Below are 20,531 nucleotides of genomic sequence, written 5' to 3'. Positions count from 1 at the left end.
TTAACTTCCGTGTACTATAAGACTATCTAGAGTCTTTGTTGTGATACATGTAATATAAATCAAGTTCATTTGTTTGATGTGGATACTTATAATTGTCTTTTGCATAACAGAACTGTTCAAAACTGTTTTTTCTTCCTGATGGCTGAAGTTGTGTACAATTACTGCTTTGGTGCTGCGTTGGACTTCCTGTACTATACTTTTAATAGATTCTGGGTTAGTTTTTGCCATGAGTTGGGCAAGGTTTCACCTGTTCCTCAGTTTTACAATCTGTTTAAAAAAAAAAAAAAGCTATTGACTTCCACTGAAAAGGGAAATGGTGCCAAAGTATAACAAGTGGTTGCATCAGGTTTGCGTTTCTAAGTGTAGCTGATGTATCTAACAGATTTCAGCCATTCAGATTTTACTGAACATCATGATTCCAAAAAGAACTTTTGGATAAAGGAAGGGCACATTTATTATGCTCTTCCTTTTTGTGGAGATGTAGACATATCAATATATCTGTGCTAAGTCTGACTATATGCAGAAGTTGGATAGATGATATAAATAATGAAAATGCCACAAAACAAACCAGCCTCTGTATTATCTTTCATGTTCTAGGATGAAGCTACACTTTTCTCCATGCATATTAAATCCAAAACTGATTCTGGAAAGCAGTTCATCCTGTTTATCTCTCCAGCAAGCAGTGTGAAGTGAGATAAATGCTGATTCAATTTTAATTTGTTGGACTACAATATGGGATTTAACTTTGATGGTAGTCTAGCAGTTAAATCTTCAGTAATTTTTTAGTATGTAATGGTAAAGTTTGACTATCACTTACATTTCAGATACATGTAAAGAAATACTTAAAGCAGATTTCTCAAAACTTCTTTGGCAGACATATTGTAACAAATAAGGAAATATTATAAATATTATGTATTACAGTGTCTCATCCAGTCTCCCAGGCACACTGTGAAAAAGGAGAGACATGCTACAAGTTCATTCTCTTTGCTCATGGGGCTGGCTCTTTTTTTTCCTGGCACAATTGTCTTTTTGCTTTTTGAACTCCATTCCTTTGCCATTGATTGCCACATATTGTAAGGCCTGACACGCCCTCTTCTCCCTTCATATCTGTAGTTAAAAAAACCTGCATAGAGCTAAACCTACTGTGGAAACATGCTGGTTTAATTTTGGTGTTGTTCAATTGTTTTCAGTTGCTTCCCCCAGCCACCAAGTATTTCAGGATGCTCTTATAGTAGATGAGGGAATTTTGGGAGGTGGGAATAGGAATTTGTATGTAAAAGGTGGGATTTGTGGGGACTCAGAAGTAAAGATCAACTGAATGAAATGTTCACTTATGATTTACTGCTGAGAGTACATTTTCAGTTGGAAAAGCTGTTGTGAAGGTTGCCTCCAAGTATATCCTCTGAAGGACTGAAAAGGTAGTAGTCCTGTTTATTTTTCTTGTCTCTCTTCCCCAGAATACTGAAAGCAACAATAGAAGTATGGCTAGGAAGGATATTGCCTCGGGTTAGCAGTCTACATGTCAGTCACGGTGAGTTTCATCCTGCTTCATGTGAAGAGCAAGATCCTGACTGCAAGCAGCTACTACATAAATGAGATTGAAAACAATCAGTGTTTAGTGTCCTAGTGAATGATCTAAAGACAGGAATAAAATCCAGGTGTGCCGATTTACGGCTTATTGCTTTGACCATTAGAGCATGCTTATCTTTTAAAGGGTTGTTTCAGCAGGCAGCGTTACTGCAAGCTGCAGAAGTTTAAAAAGCCAAAGGGATGTTTTTCTTCAGTTCTTGAGTGTTTTTTTGTTATGAGGTTTGTTATGGTTCAGTAGAAGCTCTTTGAATCGGTGATAGTGCTGTGGCTGGAAGGAAATGAAAAGAAAATATAGTACAGGAGGAGGTTTAACGAGGGAACATTGTTCATGCTGTTATTTGCTGGTTACAAGAATTAAGTATGTCCAAGAAGCTACCTACTTGAGTATATCATGATATGGATTCCTGCCCAACCTATAATACTAATATTGTAGTTAGGGGGCTTTCTGCTGCCATATTAACAACTTGACAGATGCTATTAGAAAACAGTTTACATAAACAAATGCTACTAGTATTTCATAAATCTGTTGTGACTTGTTGCTACTTACAGAGAGTCAAACGTACAAGCTGAAGGAAAATTAGGAGATATTTTTCTGTTTAAAGAAAAAAAAATCTGATCAAGGAGATGAAACTAATCCTTTTAGATACTAGTTGTTATATATGGAGTGGTAATTCGTGTCGAGAAAATGGTTGATATTAATAAAGAAGGGGGAGATTTGGGAGTGTGGCCATGGGGATCAGAAAGCCCTGTGGTTGATGATAACACCAGACTCTTAACGATGAGGCATCAGGAATGTAAAAGAGTTTAGAGGGAACAAAGAAGGGTGATTCAGGAGACTCCATGCAGTCTCAGGTTGCTTGTTCTCCAGCCGTTAAGGCATGGAAGTTTCTGGGTATTTGCCGTTGCTGTTATTTGCAAAGTTGTTTGACCAATGAAAAGTTGTTTCCGACAAGGACTGATGTGGGGAGAAGGGTGTAAGAGGGGAGCCTTTCCTCAAGATAATAAAAATAGGCAACACGATGTGATGAAGTTATGTCATCAATAAAGAAGCAGAAAAAGGAATGAAAAGGAACAGGCTAGCAGAATGGAGACCAGGACGGGAACAGGCACATTGATCGCCTCATGAAGATGGGTTCGGCCAAACTCAGCAAACCGCTCAGAGAAGCTCGTACAGAAAGTCGCTGGAAACGGGCGCACCGGAGCTGGGAAGAAGCTCAAGCTGAGAGAAGCGGACCCGCGCAAACAACTGCCTCTCGCTGGTAAGCAGTTGTGCATTATGGGGAATCATACGTCCTTAGGAACAAAGACTGTCCTGGTAACCTTACAGCTTATTCTCCTCCTTAACAATTGGACAGTTTATGAGTCTGAAATATGGGACCAAACTGAGGTCAAGGTGTGTGACTCTGCAACTAAAAACGACAAGGTTGCAGTGGGATTGCTCGGCACCTGGCGAGCAATCTCTGAGGCCTTAAAGAGCCGTGTGGGACCACAGTCAGAAACGTGTGGTTTGCCAGACAGTGAGGGAGCTGCGGGCTCCTTTACTGATCCGACTGCTATGCCATCAGCCCCTCTGCTGCCAGAACCATCGAAGGCTTTTGCTGTTACGCCCCCTGTTGACCTAAACGTGCCTTTTGACCCAGGCCCTATTGGCCTTGAAAAGGAGATGGATGTGCTTTTCTTTGATCCGGGAAGAACGGGATACATAAGGCCTGAAGACCGAGTTGCTTGACAACTTAAAGCGAGACATATTGTTCAAAAGGAATGGAAAATGGAGACTTGTTTGTAGTCAAGAAAAGGAACGGAAAATGAAGACTATTGAGTCATGGAACTTAAAGGATTGTTTGTTACCTTTCCTGATTGCATGTATGTATAGGCATACTTGGGTTTAGTATGTAAAAGCGATGTTCTATATATTTAGAATGTTTGATGTTCGTGTGTGCGTGTTGGTGGAGCGTAGACTCCCCGCACACCCAGCGCTGTTTACTTGCCTTCCATACCTTTTAGAAATATTTGTTTTATAAATATTACAAAATTCAGATTGAGTTGAGACCTCATTTGTAACATTACAGACAGCCACACACTTCTCTAGCATTTCTTATTATGTAGCCCAAGTCAGGACTAAGGTGCACAGGCAGAGAACATGCAAGCAAATCTGCGTTGTGCCTCCACTATAGCTGGTTCTAATTAGTCATTTTTATGAGCTCCAGAGTCGGACAAAAATGAGGAGCCCTCCCCTTGTGTAGTTTCCTGTTTGCTGGGTGCATGTAAAAGAGATCTGGCTATGCTGTATGTTAATAATGAGCTGATAATGTAAGCCAGCTGAGAGATAGGGAGTTAGTCTGGTCCACTGCCAAGTGGGAGGTGAAAGTTCAGGAACTGACTCATGTTGCCAAGACCTGGTCCTGTGGAGAAGGTCTGCCCGTTAATAGATTGAGTTTCTCATTAGGGCTACACAGCATATGCTTACAGCTTTGGGGTTTCAAGCTGAAACCCAATACCAGTAAAAGCCTGCTGAACAGAGTGGCAGATTTACTGGTAAATAAAGGATTAGAGGAACATTTGGCAGGGTTGTCAGACTGGAAACCTGACTGGCCTTTGAAGATTACTCCATATTGTAGATCTTCCCTTAAAGTTTATTCCAAGAAGAGACTTGTTCTTAAATTTACCATACAGCTCACAGGGCTGGAGTTTTACATTGTCTATTTTTTTTCCTCATTTGAAACATATCAAGGCTGCAAGATGCTCATGTCTGTCTTCTAAACCAAATGCATGCTATTGCCTCTAAAGTAAAACTTGTAAGTTATTAGCTCTGAGGAGCCTGATATAAACAAGCTCCCCTCCTGCCTCTTGCAGGCTTTTTTTTTTTTTCCATGGAGAGTGAGTACCATACGTAAGATTTCACAGTGAGCAGCTCAGTATTTACGGCATCTCTGAAACTACCCTTGTTTACTTCTGTTTTGAATGAGGATCTCCAGCAAGCTAGCACAGTTGCCTGCTTGGGTTACAGCATGTGATGTTTATTACAGCCAACATGAATGGAGTGTATATGTGGCTAAACAGCTTTAGCAAACCTGTATTCAGACAGTTTTAAATAGACTTGTGTATATATATGTATATACACAGCGGTCCAGAAGCCCAACAGCTGATGAGTGTTAAGACAGTACTCTGGGGCTTTAGGGTGGCATTTTCTTTATATGCCTTTATTGAAAAGAAAGATGATTCCCATTAAACTTTAGAGTTTTCAACTTGTGCAACACACTGACTCTTGTGGCACTTAGCTTTAGCTGGCTAGCTTTACCTGGGGAAACATGGAGTCAAAAGGAGCTGCAAGATAGGCTTTGTAAACTGCTCAATGTTTGACTAGTGTATGGTAGTATGCTTAACAGAGTTACCTTTTGCTCTTAATTAAACTATTGTTTTGTTAAGCAATGAAGGAGACAAAATTGAAAATGTGAAGTCAGCAGTGGATTTTATCTAACCCCTCTTCCTACATAAAGGCTTTTCTTTTTTCCTGCCTGCCCAGAAGCCACAGGCATCTTTAATCATTGCTGAAATTGTATTGTCTTGATCTCAATAGCTGTGCTAGCCCACAGTCTCTTTTGATGCAAGACATTTGGCTTCAGTAAAGTTGCAATAGGGAGAAGGTATCTGGCTTTTTCCTTCCTCAGACATGACAGGACAAGTCAGTCTGAGAGGTCAAGACTTGGAGTTACAGTTTATCACAGAGAAATGAATTGCAGTTATTAGTGTATATATGCAAATACGTATTTGTATGTGTGCACACAAGTATTTATTTCACCATAATGTGCTCTTTTTGCTACATAAATCTTACTGCTTTTTTGTAAACTAGAACTAGTGAAAAGATTTTTCAACCTCAAAAGGAGCCTTTTGTCAGATAGCGTAGGTCAAGCTGTTGGTTTGGAGTCTGCTAGGTTTAGTTTTACCTCTGAACCACTTTTTTATCACTGACTGTAAGAAAATTCATAAGGTAGAGGCTTCTTGGAGAACGCTGCCTAGGAATGAGCAGTTGGTGCCTAATATAGATCAATGAGAAAGTACACATGGGTATACGAGGCATGTGGCAGGCTTGTCTGTGTGTTACCACAGGAGTGCAAGAGGCTCCTTACCTGTCACGTTAGCACAGCAAGGCAGTGCTGCTGAGCAGTGGGGACAGCCCTGTGCGGGGGCCTGTGGTCAGCTATAGCAGGGGGTGAAAGCCGTGCTCAAAGCCAGGCTTTTACAGCCTCTCGGGCTTTGAGTGTGCCTTGGTCTTGCAGTGTCTCACTAACACAACCCTTACCACTTGTTATTAAATCAGTTGCTTTTTTTTCAGCTGTAATGCCTTCCTCTGCTGCAAGTTCCTTTGTCACCCAAGCTGATGGGGTTGCATGCTGCATGCTTGCAAAGCAGACAGTGAGTGGGTGCAGCCGATGCTGCCAGCAGTGAGAGTGGACAGCGTTAGTTGTATTGAGACATCTTTAGCTAACCACATCAGCTTCTCTGGACCTTAAGGGGCAGATTAAAACACTCCTAATGTTTAATAGCATAAATCCTGAGATCTTGTGTAAACATGTTCAGTGATCACTCATTAATTCCCCTTGGGAGCCAGGCTGAATGAAGATGCTTTTCAAAGAAAGAAAAAATTAATTTTATCTTTAAGGACTGCGCCTGTTGGGGAAAAAATGTAGGAGGCACTTGTACTTTAAGCTGTGTGAATTAGAGATCTGTGGCAGGGACATGAGGGAGGAGGTAGTTTTGGAAGTTATATTAGGAGAGGACAAAAATACTGCTCGCAAAATGTATAACAAGGCTCTATTTCATTGATTTCCAGGGAGGTCTTGCCAATTCTTGAGCAGCAGCACTTTAGTATGATACATTCAACCTCTTAAAAAGACAGTGCAAGTGTCATTTGCTCTGTGTAATTTTGTGGCACTCAGCATAGCAAACTCACATCCATCATGATCATTTGTCTTTGCCAATGACTTTAAGGACGCTAGAGAAGCAACAGCAGCATAGGAATCTTAGGAAATAATCATGTTTTAAGCAGCCCTATAAAATAGACGTGTTCTGTTGCACCTTTGGAGGTGTGCAGGCCATCTTTGCCTCTTTCTTGAATGCACTCTGCATCATTCCTTGTTGAACTCTCACCACCAGACTATTGCCCTATTTTGTATGCTGGATCTGGGTTCTTGTAATGTATTTTCATCTTAAGCATGTCATGTTTTTTTTGGCTTGTGAATTTATTCCTTTCAAGACAAAGTTTGTATCAAAGAATTTGGCCTCGTTGGTTTTTGTATCCTAGTTCCAAAAGTGGAATTGCCAGATGTCCTCTCCCAGACACTTTTCTCAGGTATTGCACAGATGGTGTGTTGTGGTTTGACCCTTTCTAGACAGGTAATAGCAAGACAATTAGAGCAAATAAAATAGACTTTAGAGAAGAAATTCTAAATCATCCTTTCCACCTTAAACAATGAAAACATAATTAAGGGCATGTGTGCCTAATTCTTTCTGCATTTCCTCACCATCATTTATCATTCTGTGAGGTTTACTTCTGTCCCTCAGGATTCCTTCTTCTGAATCTCATTCGTAAACTTGTCATTTTGACTTTCCTATGCCCAATACTAACACCACAACCACCATAATGCTTTGTTCTTCCTGTCATTTCTTCATCCACTCACCATCGCAGGTAAGCGGGAGACAGCAGTTTACAGAATGGCCAAAGTTCCTCTGCTGTGGGGACTGGGACTTTAGGGACTCTCTTCCCTCCTACTTCTGCCCAGCAGCACTGACATTCACCAAACAGATCATCCAGTGGCTGCTGTGGAGAGCTGGGATGCTGCCGGCTTTTGTGAGTCAGGATGGGATACATGAGAAAAAACACAATCTGTGTTTTTGGGGAGGGGCTGCTCATCCCATTATCTGCTGGTTTTTGATGCATTAGCAGCAGCTAGTTTTCTCCATGTGGATGAGAGCAGACACCAAATGGGAAAATGGGATTGTACCATTGCTGCTGCTGGTGTAGCTCTTCACAGTCTTCTCTGGAGGAAAGGTGGTCAGTTGTTTAGAAGCAGCCATTGGACTGGATCCAGTCTGCAGGCTACTAGATAAGCCTGGATTTCAATAAAAATGCTTTACTTAGCAGTATCACTACCACCTGACACAGTGGTGCTGAAGGATATTGCCAGTTTAGGTGCCACAGGGTGCTTTAGGATGTCTCTGAAACAGTACTGCAAACCAGGCGGTACCCAGAGCTATTTCTAGTGCTGCCTTGCACACACTGTTTTCCTCGGGTTTAGGGCAGTTTTTAGGAGGGATTCCTCCCTGTCCTCTTTGTGCTTTCTCTTCTGATGTGGGGCCTTTTCAAATGGAGAGAGAAGGCTATGCAAGTTTGAAGGCTACTGCAAAAGTGTCACCTCTTGTAGATGATATCACCTTAAAAGCAGCTCTTGGAGGTGCAATGACCACAGTAACACAAGTACTTTAGCAATCCCTTTTAAATAATTACTCGGAAAGACGGTATTTAACCAGATAGATTTCCACTTGGTTTCTGTCCTGTTGCTGTTGGTGTGGTGGGCTTTCTTTGTGCTTGGGGACAAAGAATTGCTTGGAGGTTAAAGGTGACACTGAGTTCATTTTTTTGAATGGGCAAGGCTGACCCCACCCCCCAGCCTCATTTCTCAATTGCCTCATAGATCCTTGTGGCACTCTGAAATAGAGATGATTAGTGGAGCTGTAGCTGGGATAGTAGGATATTCTGACGTGCTAAGGCACAGCACTACAAGCAGGTGTTGTAAATGTGCACGCGTTGTCTGGTGCTGTTCCAAATTTATCTGTATAGGAGGAGAGTGAACAGGGATAAGTGTTGTCTTTTACTCTCAAATGAAGTTCTCTTACAAATATTTTTTTTTCTTTCAGTAAACAACTAGAAAAGTAACCTCTTGGGGTTGAGTTTCTAGCTACTGTAGCATACCACTTTTCTGGCTTTAACAGATTTATTGATTATGACAGTGGAGAAACTATCCTATGAGTGAAATTCTGCAACATTTAATCAAAATTAGTACTTCTGTGGTATGTTATAAATTAATTATTTTATATTAAATTTGCATAGATATTTGTAGATGCCAAATAGGATGACAAATCTGGAAGGGGTTGGTTTCATCGTGGAATCCAGGACCCTGAGAATACAGCCACTGAAATACAAGATGTCAGTTATGAATGTGTCATGAGGTATGCTAAAAGTATATTAAACCTAGAGAAAGCCTAGTCCATATCTGATAAGTCCTTTTTTTCCCATGTTCAACCTTAGAATTATTAATTGTCTGATTGTGCCTAGCTCTTGGAGTAACAATCCCTTATATTTGTGTAATACAGCAATAGAGATGGTGTGGGCCTTTTGGCACTAATGTAATATAGAGTCCTTTTGTTTGTCTCCGGCTTTATTGCTATTTAGCTTCTCAGAATGTACCTATTTAACAAGAAAAATTTTCCCTCTTCCCTACTGAAAGGTCGGGGGGAAGCATTGTAATTCATTTATTGAATCCTCTGTGTCCTCTCTCTATACCTGTGTTGCTGCCAGCTCTGTCCAGCATAGATCTGCACACTACTCATGCTGAGCTTTGTACTCTCAGTTCTTGTTGATTTTTGTGGCAGTGGAGAGTGCTGAGCAAATTGCACCATTCAGAATCTAGGACCCTAATCTCTACTTAAACAAGGAGCCTGTGTAAAGCAATCTAGTGTCTAAACAGAGGAGTGATGCCTATCAGCATCTAACAAAGACTTATACAGCAGAGGAAAGCACAGTGCTGTTAAATGAGAGACAGAGACGTAGGACAAGAGATTGACATGTTGCCAAGGCCAGAACTATTTGTTCAATGTTTGTGATTTGCGTGTCCTTATTTTTGAAACACTTCAGTAATTTTTATTTTTTTTTTTTACTGAGATATCACAGTCATCAGTTACATTAATATTCTGGCCAAGGTTTTGAAATTTAATGGGAGATTGTGTGCTATGTTCTTGGACTAAATTGGAGACAATTTGCTGAGACCTGTCTTTCACAATTGTATGCCTGTAAAAATTAGACCTCTTTGGCAGAGGTCTAATGGAAAAACAAGAATCCAGATCTCTGAGAAGTTACTGGCTAAATCAGAAAAACCTGGTGATACTGTCTACTTATTCCCCACTGACTCAGGGGGTGGCTTCCCCTGAGTCATTTTTCCTGTTTAAACAAAAAAAAGAAGTCAGTGCTTTACCTAGTCTTTCTTAGATGAGCTCAATGTTGTATTTAATTACAAATTAGTCAAACTTTTCTATTAAAGAAGAGAAGCTATCACTAAAGAAACTGTCTAGAGTCATGCCCTATGGCTACCACATGTTTTCAAGAGAGCTGGGAGCAAACTTAGGTGTATGAAATCCTTCTCCCTTTCTATACAGCTATCAAACAAAATCAGCTTAAGTGTTATTTGCTTTGGATTTGTAGTGCTGACACAATAAATGAATGCAGAATCCATGGAGTTTACCGCAATGAGACAAACAGTGTTGGAACGAAAGGCCATCATATGACATTTTACCTACTGTATGTTGCTCTCAGGGTACTGACATTTGCAGTTACTGGCAAGGGGAGGAAAGCCTGGGCATTTGAATGGTGTCTGTATGGAAGTTTTTAGAAAATTATCTCTCAACAAAAGCTGTCATTAGCAGAAATTTGAGTTCCAGATATATATCTTTGTTTTTAAACAGTAAACTGGCTTCAATACATCAGATGGCTGCGGCAGTACAGACATTCAGTAATGTCAGTGCTGGCAGTAAGAGTTATTTCTGAAACCTTCACTGACCTTTGCATATACACTGTTGTTTTACAGACTTTTAAGGTTATCAACTAGTCTGAGAAAACAGTTTATAGATCTCAGTCCTGAATGTCAGACTGTCTTTGACTAACATGTCTCAGTTATATGAACTGAGGTTGATTGAGAAGGTTTTCCAGTGCAATAAGTTAGGGGGGTGATGTATAGAATGGTGAGCAACAAAAATTGGAGCTTTCAGACTGTTATTAAAAGACTGGAAGTGCATTTCTAATGTGCAGTTCTCGAATGTTTTCATTTTGTGTTTCTAAATTGGAGTTTAAAGAATCTTTTCCTGTTTGTGAAGAGGCTGTGCATCAGAAAACAGTATTTGTGGTTTGTACATATGTGCCTGCAGCCTCAGTAATCGTAAGGAAAATGGAGCAACCTAGCAGATGTCGGATAACGCTTTATATTGCACAGGTCTAATCCTGGTTTCTAATAGATAAATACTGAAACAAATAATTTTACTTGTACTTAATGTCATTACTCTATATGGTCTGCGTATCTTTTGAAATATGCAAATCCTTAATTAAATTATTGGTGTGTTCTTGGCCTCTATACCTTCCTCCCTTGCAATGAGTTCCATCATCTAATCACACCATGTATGAAAGGATCTCTTCTATCTACCTTGATTTTTTCTCACTTAGTTTCACTGGCAGACCCTTTTCTTTTAGTATGTTAGAAAAGCACAGAAGTTCTGTTGTATCTTTGTTTATGCATTATTTTAGGTAATCTTGTGATGTTCCCTAATGGTTTTGAAATGACTGTTCTGTTTCTGCTACAGAAATACAGGCAAAATGTGTCTATTTGTACTAAGTCCACAAATGTCTGTTGAGATTTACTGAAGGTTTTGCCTGCTGCAGGATACATGAGATAAAGCATGTCCTTAATGAATCTCAGTATGTGGGAGAAGCCTATGTAATGGAATATTATTGCAGTTTTCATTTAACAATAAACAGTGAAATCTGGTATTCTGTCTCCTTGAAATCAAATAGGACATTTGTTCAAAATAACTGGTTAAATCATCTCCTGACAGTCTTTATCTGGCAGCATAATTAAACTCTGTGGTCTAGGCTAGATAAGGTTCCATCTACACCTGGGTTAAAATATATCTGGGTGGTTACCGAGGGTGTCTGTTCACATAGATGGGAACAGGGAATATGCCAGTCCAAGTTCATCAACAAAACACTCAGTTGTATACTTATCCTTCAACATTGGGTCTCAGTTTAATGAAACCTGGATCCTAAAATTCTGAGAAAATAGTTAACAATCATTTACTTGACAGAATTGCCCTCTTTGGGTGCTCAAAGAATAATTGGGAATAGACTAATTTCCCTCAAACATGTTCACAAACATGTTCACTATATGGATTTCTTTGACAGATTTGTTTCCAGTTTATTTTTAACTTCACAAATTGGTCTCAAGCATTCACTGTAAGCATTTGACACTTGACATTGCCTATGTGCAATTATTCAAAGAGTCTCTGTTCTCTCACTGGATGAGAAAGCATATTTGATGGGCAAGCATGAAAAATAGAAAACATGGTTTCTGCGGTTACCTTGTCATCTCAGTTTTTCAACTGATTTTTTTGAATGGTCATAGATCTGTAGACCTTAAGCCAGACCGGAGTATTATGCTCTAGTTATAGCTGTACTTAAACATTAAATTGCAGTAAAAATAAAATATATTTCAGAAATGAATCCAGTCTCCATATGAAGAAATGGACAAACCCTTACTGCTGCCTGTAATTTATGCAATGGTTAATCAACCTCACAGTTAAAAATACTTCATATTTTTAATTTGAGCTTGTTTGATGTTTTTAAGTTCCAGCTGACCTCTGTAATAGGAAGATATCCTTTTCCAGATGGTAAGGAAAGAGAGCTAAGAGGTAATTCTGAAATCTAAATGAATATTCATAGGCATTTATTTCTTGCTGTATTTGCTGAGCTGCAGTTCTAAGAAAAATACTTGCTACAATATTTTTGTACACTTTGAATTTACTAAATGTGCTGTCAGTATGAAAAAATAAGGGAAAATGGACAAGAAAACATAGCTGTTGATGTTTTGTTGTGAATAAAACATCTGTAATGATTTAAGTGTATCTTTTCTACTTTTATTCTTTCCCTACTCTGTTTGCATTTGCTGAGTTGGAGCATGTGATTGTCTGTGCAACAGCGGGACAGGTTTGGACTAGTGGAAAGAGTCATGGAAGAGAATTCAAGGATGGGGATTTCTGTGGGAGGATGGTTGGTATAATATGCTTAGAGCATGTCTAGCATTCCTGGATGTAGGGGTAACACAGGAATGGGAATCTATGTAAGGAGGAGGGATAGTTCTTTAAAAAGTTTGCAGGATTTGCGATGGTGCTGTAAATAAACAATGTCTATCTTTGTTGAAAATCTAGTTGCATGTATTTGTTGGGGAAAAAAAAAATCAGTACAGTGCAGCATTCAGTTACAGCTATGTTTAGGAATGGAGGGACAAGTCGCTGGGTAAAGCGGTTATAAAAAGGAAGAAGATCCTGGCCTGGAAGTTACAGACTTCTTGGTGGAAGCTTCAGCCATGGTGATGTGGTAATGGAACAGAGATTGAAATTTGTCTACCAGTTCTCACATGGTTTGTTTCCTGGAATGAGTATTTGCAAATGTGCCTTTATGAGGGCTATGCAAGGTACAAAGAAAGATTCTCACATTAGTCCTCTTTTGCACAGGCAGATGTCTTCTGTTCTCACTGGCTTTCTCTGGCTAGGAGCCTTCTGTCTGGAGGGACATGCAGATGGTTTCCTTGAAGGCTTGGTGGCTTATCAAACATCAGTCAGCAGAGATGCCTGGCCGTTGGGCAGTAATCTCCCACCCATGAATGAAACCCTTAATTCACAATCCAAAGGAAAGTTGTTTCAAACCAACCTCATAAAAGGTTGGCTTAAATATATTAAACCTTTATGACTGTTCCAGTGAATCCAGCACCAGGGCTCCTGCTCCATGTGAAATTCCCCCAAAGAAAATTCTTCTAGTGAAATCCAAGAAAAAATAATGCAGATCAGAAAAAAAATAAATGGACTTGTTAGGTAACAGGAATTTGAGCTGGCCTGTGATGCTGGAGCCAATGATGTGTTCAACAGATGCCGGTTTGGGTTCAGGTGAAGTGCTGCACAAGCATGTGAAGCCAGAAGGATTAGAAAGTCACTAGGCTGTTACAAAGAAGTAATTACTTGTAAGCCTTAACTTTTGTTCTTGGCTAGTGGTAGTTTTGTTTGCTGGTTCTCAGTCTTTTCAATGCTTGACTTCACCTCTGAACAATTTGTGGCTCTTATTTAATACAGAAAGGTAAAGCACTTGCTGCCTATTTGTGCTGTAGTTAGAGCTGGTCTGCAGTACAGAAATAGTATTTCTGCAATTCTGTTCTTACCCTTTTCCATATTCTTGATTTACATTTTGGTTTGTAATGACATATAAGTTCTACTTATTTGGACCTAATATGGAAGGTCAACAAGCATCGTTCTCTGATGATCAGGGCTTTCAGATGAAGCACCCATGGCTTTTCAGGATATATTTACACCCTTTAGCTAATCTGTTTGGGTAAATGCGACTTCCCTGATGTAAATAAGTTAGATTTTTATAAATGTACTTCGTATTCCTGTGCAGAAACCCAGTTCCATTTTGCTGATGCAACTGTGCCCACATTAGCAGCTGAACCTGCAGTGAAATACTGCTCCCACAGCTGGTACTTCCATAGTGGTACAACACTTCTGTTTAGACCTTGCTTTAACACAAACTCCTCAAAATGTGCTTGGGTGGTTGAGGAGAAAAAAGTTCAAAATTGAGATGTATTCTCAAACATCTGAAACCGCTGATAGGCATGGCTTCTTTAAGAGCTGCTCTATTTATTTTTTAAATAAGTAATCATGAAGTATAGGATTACTTTGTCTAAAGTAAGTTGTGATATGAAACACAAAAAAACTTTGGCATCTTGTTAAATAGGTTTTCTGATTAAATTAAAAACAAACAAACAAAAACACTTTTGTGGCAGAGCTGATTAAACATACAAAAATGTTCCTTGGAGATCTCGGTAATTGTACCAGGACATGCAGGTTACAGGGTAGAGATGAGTATAAAACAAATCCCTGAAATGATGGCCTTTAGTTGCTGATACACATGTCTGGGATTCTAAAATAAAGTGGACATTTTTAACTACCAGCTTCATCAGTAAAAGGCTCAAAGCATTTAAATAGATTGTCTAAAGTACAGCCGTCACTATAGAATTATAGCTCTCCATTATGTAGAGTGGGTGGAAATCTTTAGACTACAATAAAGAAGCAAAACTTTTTTTTTTTGCTGTCATTCTGACCAAATAGATTTTGCTGATGTTGCTCAGTTTATTGAAGTGGAAGTTGCATGGCTATTTTTCTTAATATTCAGCTAGGTCCTACAGACCTCATCCACGAGATTGATTCAGGATAAATGGAGTGCCTGCACAAGTGAGACCACCATCAGTCTGAGTATGTAGTACAGCAAAAGTCCTGGGAATTGCAGCAAAACAACTGTTAAGTTTCTAGCATAGATACTGATCAGCAGCCCTTTGAAATCAGGAGTTTGTTTGTCTCTGCAGCCTGCTGAGTTTTTCTGTTTCTTTTAGACTTGTTGAAGCCAAAGGTATTCCCTCAGTAGCACTGGCTAAGATGCCAGTTCTGGAGCAGGGCTTCAGTGAAATGCACCCGTGTGTTTCACTCAAGTAATGCTTATGGGCAAGGAAGTGCTTATGTGTTTCCTTGAATTAGAGCTTGCTGCTTTCTGATATTACAAGGCTATTGGCTTTAGAAACAAGGACACCTAAAAAAAGTTCTAATGCCTTGTCGAGTCAAATTCAATATCCAAACTGATCAGGAAGAAACTGAATTCTTGTATAGCAACTTTTTTTAAGGAACAATATTAGCTGTCACATAACCTCATTACACAGCAATTCAGAAAGTTGGCTTTATCTCAGCAGGCTCTGCTGTAAGTGGAGGGATTTAGAGAAAAGTGAAGCTAAACTGCTACTGTTTCAGTAAACCAAGTTCCTGTTGTGTTTCTGGACCAGAAGGAATGTTTAGGTTTTGCTGTTTCTTGAAAGATCCATGGTCTGAATATATCTTTACATTCCTTATTTCAGTATTATATGGCTTTGGGATGTTACCCTAACAGAGCACTATTCTGATTCAGCTAAAGGAAAGTTGGTGCACTTAAAAATGAGTGCCATTATTTTGGACAGGAGTGGCACCTGTACATTCCTTTCCAACAGAATTAAGATGTATGCCATAGACTCAAGATTTACAGGATTGAAACAGCGTGCTACGCTGAAGTTCTATTTTAAATGTGGCTTTGCTTGACAGGGTATTGTGCTGGTAATTCACTGTGTACTGGTATTTTCACGGGCAGGCCTCTTAGCTTTCTTTTTTTTTTTTTTGTCTTTTTGCCTTTTATATATATATATATTTTGTTCAGTCATAGCAGTCTCCTCATTTATGAGAAATAATTCTACCATCCAGTGGTGGTGCATGAATTAAACATGAGCAAGCACATCTTAATTCCTTATTTCAAATTTATGGCTGCCATCCTTTGAGAGCTCTGATTTTTTTTTTTTCCCCTCTTCTCCACCTGTTTCTTACATTTTTACTTAACTGACTAACACCTGCCTTCCAAAGCTATTCCCTTCCCCAGCACCGAGTAGTGCCAGTGCACTGGCTATGTGCATACTCAACAATATTGCAGTGAAGTTGTCTCTGTTAACAGCAGCCATTTGGAGTAATGATAGTTATTGATTATTTATTACTTGAAAACATTTAAGTTTGACTGGATAATTAGCATGCTAGCAGCCAGACATGCTAGAAAGACAGTGAATCTATTGGGGGGAGAATGACACAACCTCAAACTGCAAACCCTTGTGAGAAAGACAGACTGTTTTGTCAGCTGTATAGGGTTTTTGAGATCTTTAGGTGTTCCTAAGCTTCAGACAGGTCCGAGCATTTTGCGTTGTCTTTGCTGTTGCATTTCTTTAAAGTGGTAAACAAATACATAACCTTAAATCCTGACGCTGATGGATTCCCCAAGGACATTGGAACACGGACATATGTCTGAGGGCAAGGTCTATTTTTAAGTACTAAAGACAGTCTAGCACAAGATGCATCTTCATTCAATTACCCTTTGTACCTATAGTTATCTCTTCAGAATGGGTTAGGAAGAGGGCTTGTAAGTATTAAGTAATCCATGCATTGTATTTTAAGGCTGTCCTCTATTATTTATCCTAACTAGGCAATAATTTTTCTTTCAACCTATTTATCACCAATATATAAGTTGTTAATTAATCTTCATAATAGGCACACATTTCAGTCAAAAGGAATTTGATATTTAGCTTAAATGTAAATTGGGCCAGTATATACAGAAATACTAATTTGCTTTATGTGTATTGTATTTTATGTATTATCTCTACACACACAAAGCACTTGTAATATTCCTAGCCTGTGGTATGTATCTGTTTAACTTTAGAAGCTGACTTACAGTCAATATTAAATTATAGAGGTGCAGGTTGTAGTGCTAGAAGTACTAGTACAAGGACAAGATTTCTTGACAGAGGAAGAGAATGAAATGGGATGTGTCAGTTCTTAGAAAAGCAATTTCTGTCTTTGGCTGTAGAACAGAAGCTGAATTTGATCTCCAGGCAGTGTTCCTTACAGGGGTGGTGATGAGCAGGTTTTTCAGGGCTGGGGTTCAGGGGACCGTAGCAATGTGCTGAATGCTGTATGTGTGGTGTAACTGAACAGAAAGATTGAAAAGACAGCAGGGAAGTTTCTAAGTAGGTAGGAGGTTTAAGCAGGGATGGCATGGACAGAAAAGGTGGGGAAAGTAACCCGCACTGGTGGTTCAAGTCACCCTGTTTATTTATGAATTGGTTTTGTGAGGCTTTGACTCAGGCTTATGGCCAGTCCATAAGAGAATTGGTGTGAGCAAATTTCAATATTTGAAGTTTTGTTAGGGAGGTGAGACATTGCATAGGAGTGAAAAGTAACTGCACAAATAGAAGTATCCTATTTCTCATCCAGGTGACAGTCAAAGCATTTAGTGAGTTTCTGAAGTGAAGCCAGTTCCTCCATGTGATTTTGTTGTGTTAGGTGAGCACAAGGTTCTGTTACCTCCAGTTGAAGGGCAAGTGTAATACAGGATTAAGTCTTGCATGGACATTACCTGTAACGGCAGGAAAAAGGAGTGAAGTGCTCTGTTGCAGTTTGCCTGTCTGAATGCTGGAGAAAATGATCACCTGTGTATGTGCGTGCGTGACAAAACTATGCTAAATAAATGCAAGGTGGCACTGACGTCTACATCACTTTTTTCTTGTATGTATGGAATGCAAAAAAATAAAAATAGCTACACGTAAACATTTTAACTTCAGTGCATATTTTTGCTCCAAATGATAATCACTAGCTCATCAGGTAGCTTCACTAAACTTGTAATAAACATACCTTGGAATCCAGAAGCAGACTTGACCTAACCCATATCACCTTTTCTTTTATTAGTGGCAGAGAGCCGAGGGGTCTTGGACAATAATCAGAGATTTTTTTCACCTATTTACCTACCTGTGAGCTATCGGATCTTCAGTGCTGAGACATCTTTCTTCCTCAAAGAGTCCAACCAAGACTTCATGAGAAATTCCAGTTTGCAGTCCAGGGTGGAATCATTCTTCCCATACAAAGCCAAGAGGCCACCGGTGTTAAATGCCAGCTATGGACCTTTTTCTATTGAACAAATTGTGCCCCAGGACCTAATGTTAACTTCCAACTTCTTTGGATCTGCGAACAAGTTTACTTATAACTGGAAACTCAAGGCCTTCATAATGAACGACAAAATTTATGTGAGCAAACCCAAAGTTCAGGTTCTGTTCTACGTTGTGGGCAGGGACTGGGATGACTACAGCACCACGGAGCAGCTGCCCTGCCTGCGGGTGTTTGCCTTTCGAGAGACACAGGAGGTCAGAGGCAGCTGCAGGCTGAAGGGGGACTTGGGGTTGTGTGTGGCAGAGCTGGAACTCCTGGCAAGCTGGTTTAACCCCCCCACAGTTGTCACAGGCCGTAAGAAGCCATCTGATTTTTCTGAAGGGATCCCTGTGGAGCTTTACTACACTGTCCAACCAGGAGATGAGAAGGGAGAATGTACTGCTGAGGATGTACGGAAGGGAAATGCTATCCGGCCAGGAAAAGATGGCCTGGATGAAGCCATGTCCCACCTACAGAGGATTGGATCAGTCAGCCTTTATCAAGGCCAGGAAACTTCTCAGCTAACGGAGCTACGGCTGGACAGTAACATTGTCGTCTGGCTGCCCTCAAAGCCTGTCAAACAAGGAGAAGTTGTGAATATTTATTTGACAATTGCCACCAATTCTACAGTGGATCAGTTCATACTCAGGTATGGTAGGTTGTTTTTTTTCCTGTTTCTAATGTGGTAGCATACAGATGTTGGGGGCAGGAGGCGAATTGCAACCAATTTGCAGTTAATGCACACTGGAGATTGTTCTTAGTCATTGAAATCCATTATTTAGCTTGAACACTGAAGAGGACTGAAAGCCTCCATCAGCAGGAGTTTTTTTAACATGTATGCCATGCCATTTAACGCGTGCCGACATTAGGCAGCACAGCACAAAATATGGCAATTCGCTGCCTTAGTGGGGCTATTTCTGCAGAATGACAGGCAGTGAGGCACCAGAGAAGTTCTCTGCTTTACAGGGTTTTTAATATCTGCTTTTTATTGCACAGGCAGAGTTTAAACAAAGCAAAACTTCAATTACCTGCTTTTCTCAAAGTGCTCTGACAGTGCTTTGCCTCTCCCACACAGCGGTTTTATGAGAACTCTACAGGAAGGGGTTATAACTACCTACTTGTGGTTAACAGCAATTGTCTTTGCCAATGTGTATACCCTTTAAAATAAGACCTAATGTGTTTGATATTGCCGTGGTTTGTAAAGAACCACAAGAATTGAGTGCTGTTATTTTGGACAGGAGTCGCAAAACAGTACCTGGGAACATAAGAAATGCCTTACTGGTTCAGACCACCTTCCTTTCATTTTCTTCTTTAGCAGTTTCACTACCAATGAGATGAAAATCCTTTGAGGATGACAGAGTGGAAAACTTGTTAATCGCTGAAATATTTGATATATCTTTTTTTCTGGTTACCCGGCTTTGAATTCAAGGGAAATCTCCACGGTGATAAGCAACAATTGCTCTTTAAAGCCTCAGAGAATCAGAGTTTCCCAAAAGATTCTGCACATGAAAGTATTCATTTCTAAGGCTTATATGAGTTAGATTAATACATAGTTGACAACTACCAAGGAGAATAGCCTTTAGAACAGGAAGTGTTGCTTGGCAGATAAAAGGCTTTTATTTTAAAAAGGGGGGGTTTCAGTTATCCCAGAATCGTTCTGATGTTTGCAGCTTTGGTTAAGCTGGTGAGATAATCTCCTGGACACCTGTTTATGGAGTGAAATCTCCGTTACAGAAGTCTTTTCTGACTGCAGTGCTTATCTTTTATTGAAAATCCTTTTCCATGAAATAGTAGAAACAGAATGCTATTCCACATAACAAGCATGGCTGTGATGAAAGAAGAAATCCAAAAGCAATGAACTGGATATTTGCTGGGTGGATGGGAGAGGGGTGTTCACCCTTTGAAGGTCTGCTTCAGTCTTTATCTTTCTGAAAAGAGAGTTGAAGGTAAAAACAAGATTGCTGCAATTTGATGATGTATTTCTTTGCTCTGAAATGAATCTGCCTAGGCAAGGGTATCATTAGCATGCTGAGAAGTGCAATAGATAGAAATAGTAATGTGGGCTATCAGTAACTGCCTGTGTGACTTGCTGTTATGGACAAAATGGATTTGTTTTGTTTTTTAGAACAGGTAGCTGGTTTATTTGAAGTGAACAGTCTGATGTTTATTGGAACATTGATAGTTCTGCGTTAATCACAAATGCAGATCTCAGGCCATGTTCTCTCATTGAAACGCCCTTTTGGTGAAAAGGGGATTTGCATTTTTGCTTAAAATTATTTTGAACCAGGCCAAGGTAAGAGGATGAAAATACCAAGAAT

The 20,531-nt window shown here is 39.8% G+C and overlaps 1 protein-coding gene across 3 annotated transcripts in view; it reads left to right on the top strand.

Annotated features, from left to right (window-relative positions):
• TMEM132C (transmembrane protein 132C) overlaps positions 1–20,531 on the top strand; it is a 220,465-nt gene that overhangs the window by 38,407 nt on the left and 161,527 nt on the right. For all 3 annotated transcript variants that reach the window (XM_032198962.1, XM_032198963.1, XM_032198961.1), the window contains exon 2: positions 17,977–18,862. In XM_032198962.1, coding sequence (XP_032054853.1) covers positions 17,977–18,862 — 886 coding nt within the window. The remainder of the gene's footprint in view (positions 1–17,976; positions 18,863–20,531) is intronic.

The sequence above is a fragment of the Aythya fuligula genome, chromosome 17 (genome assembly GCF_009819795.1).
Source record: "Aythya fuligula isolate bAytFul2 chromosome 17, bAytFul2.pri, whole genome shotgun sequence".
Lineage (NCBI taxonomy): Eukaryota > Metazoa > Chordata > Aves > Anseriformes > Anatidae > Aythya > Aythya fuligula.
Note: the sequence above shows the minus strand (reverse complement) of the source record. Positions and strands in the feature narration are given on the sequence as shown.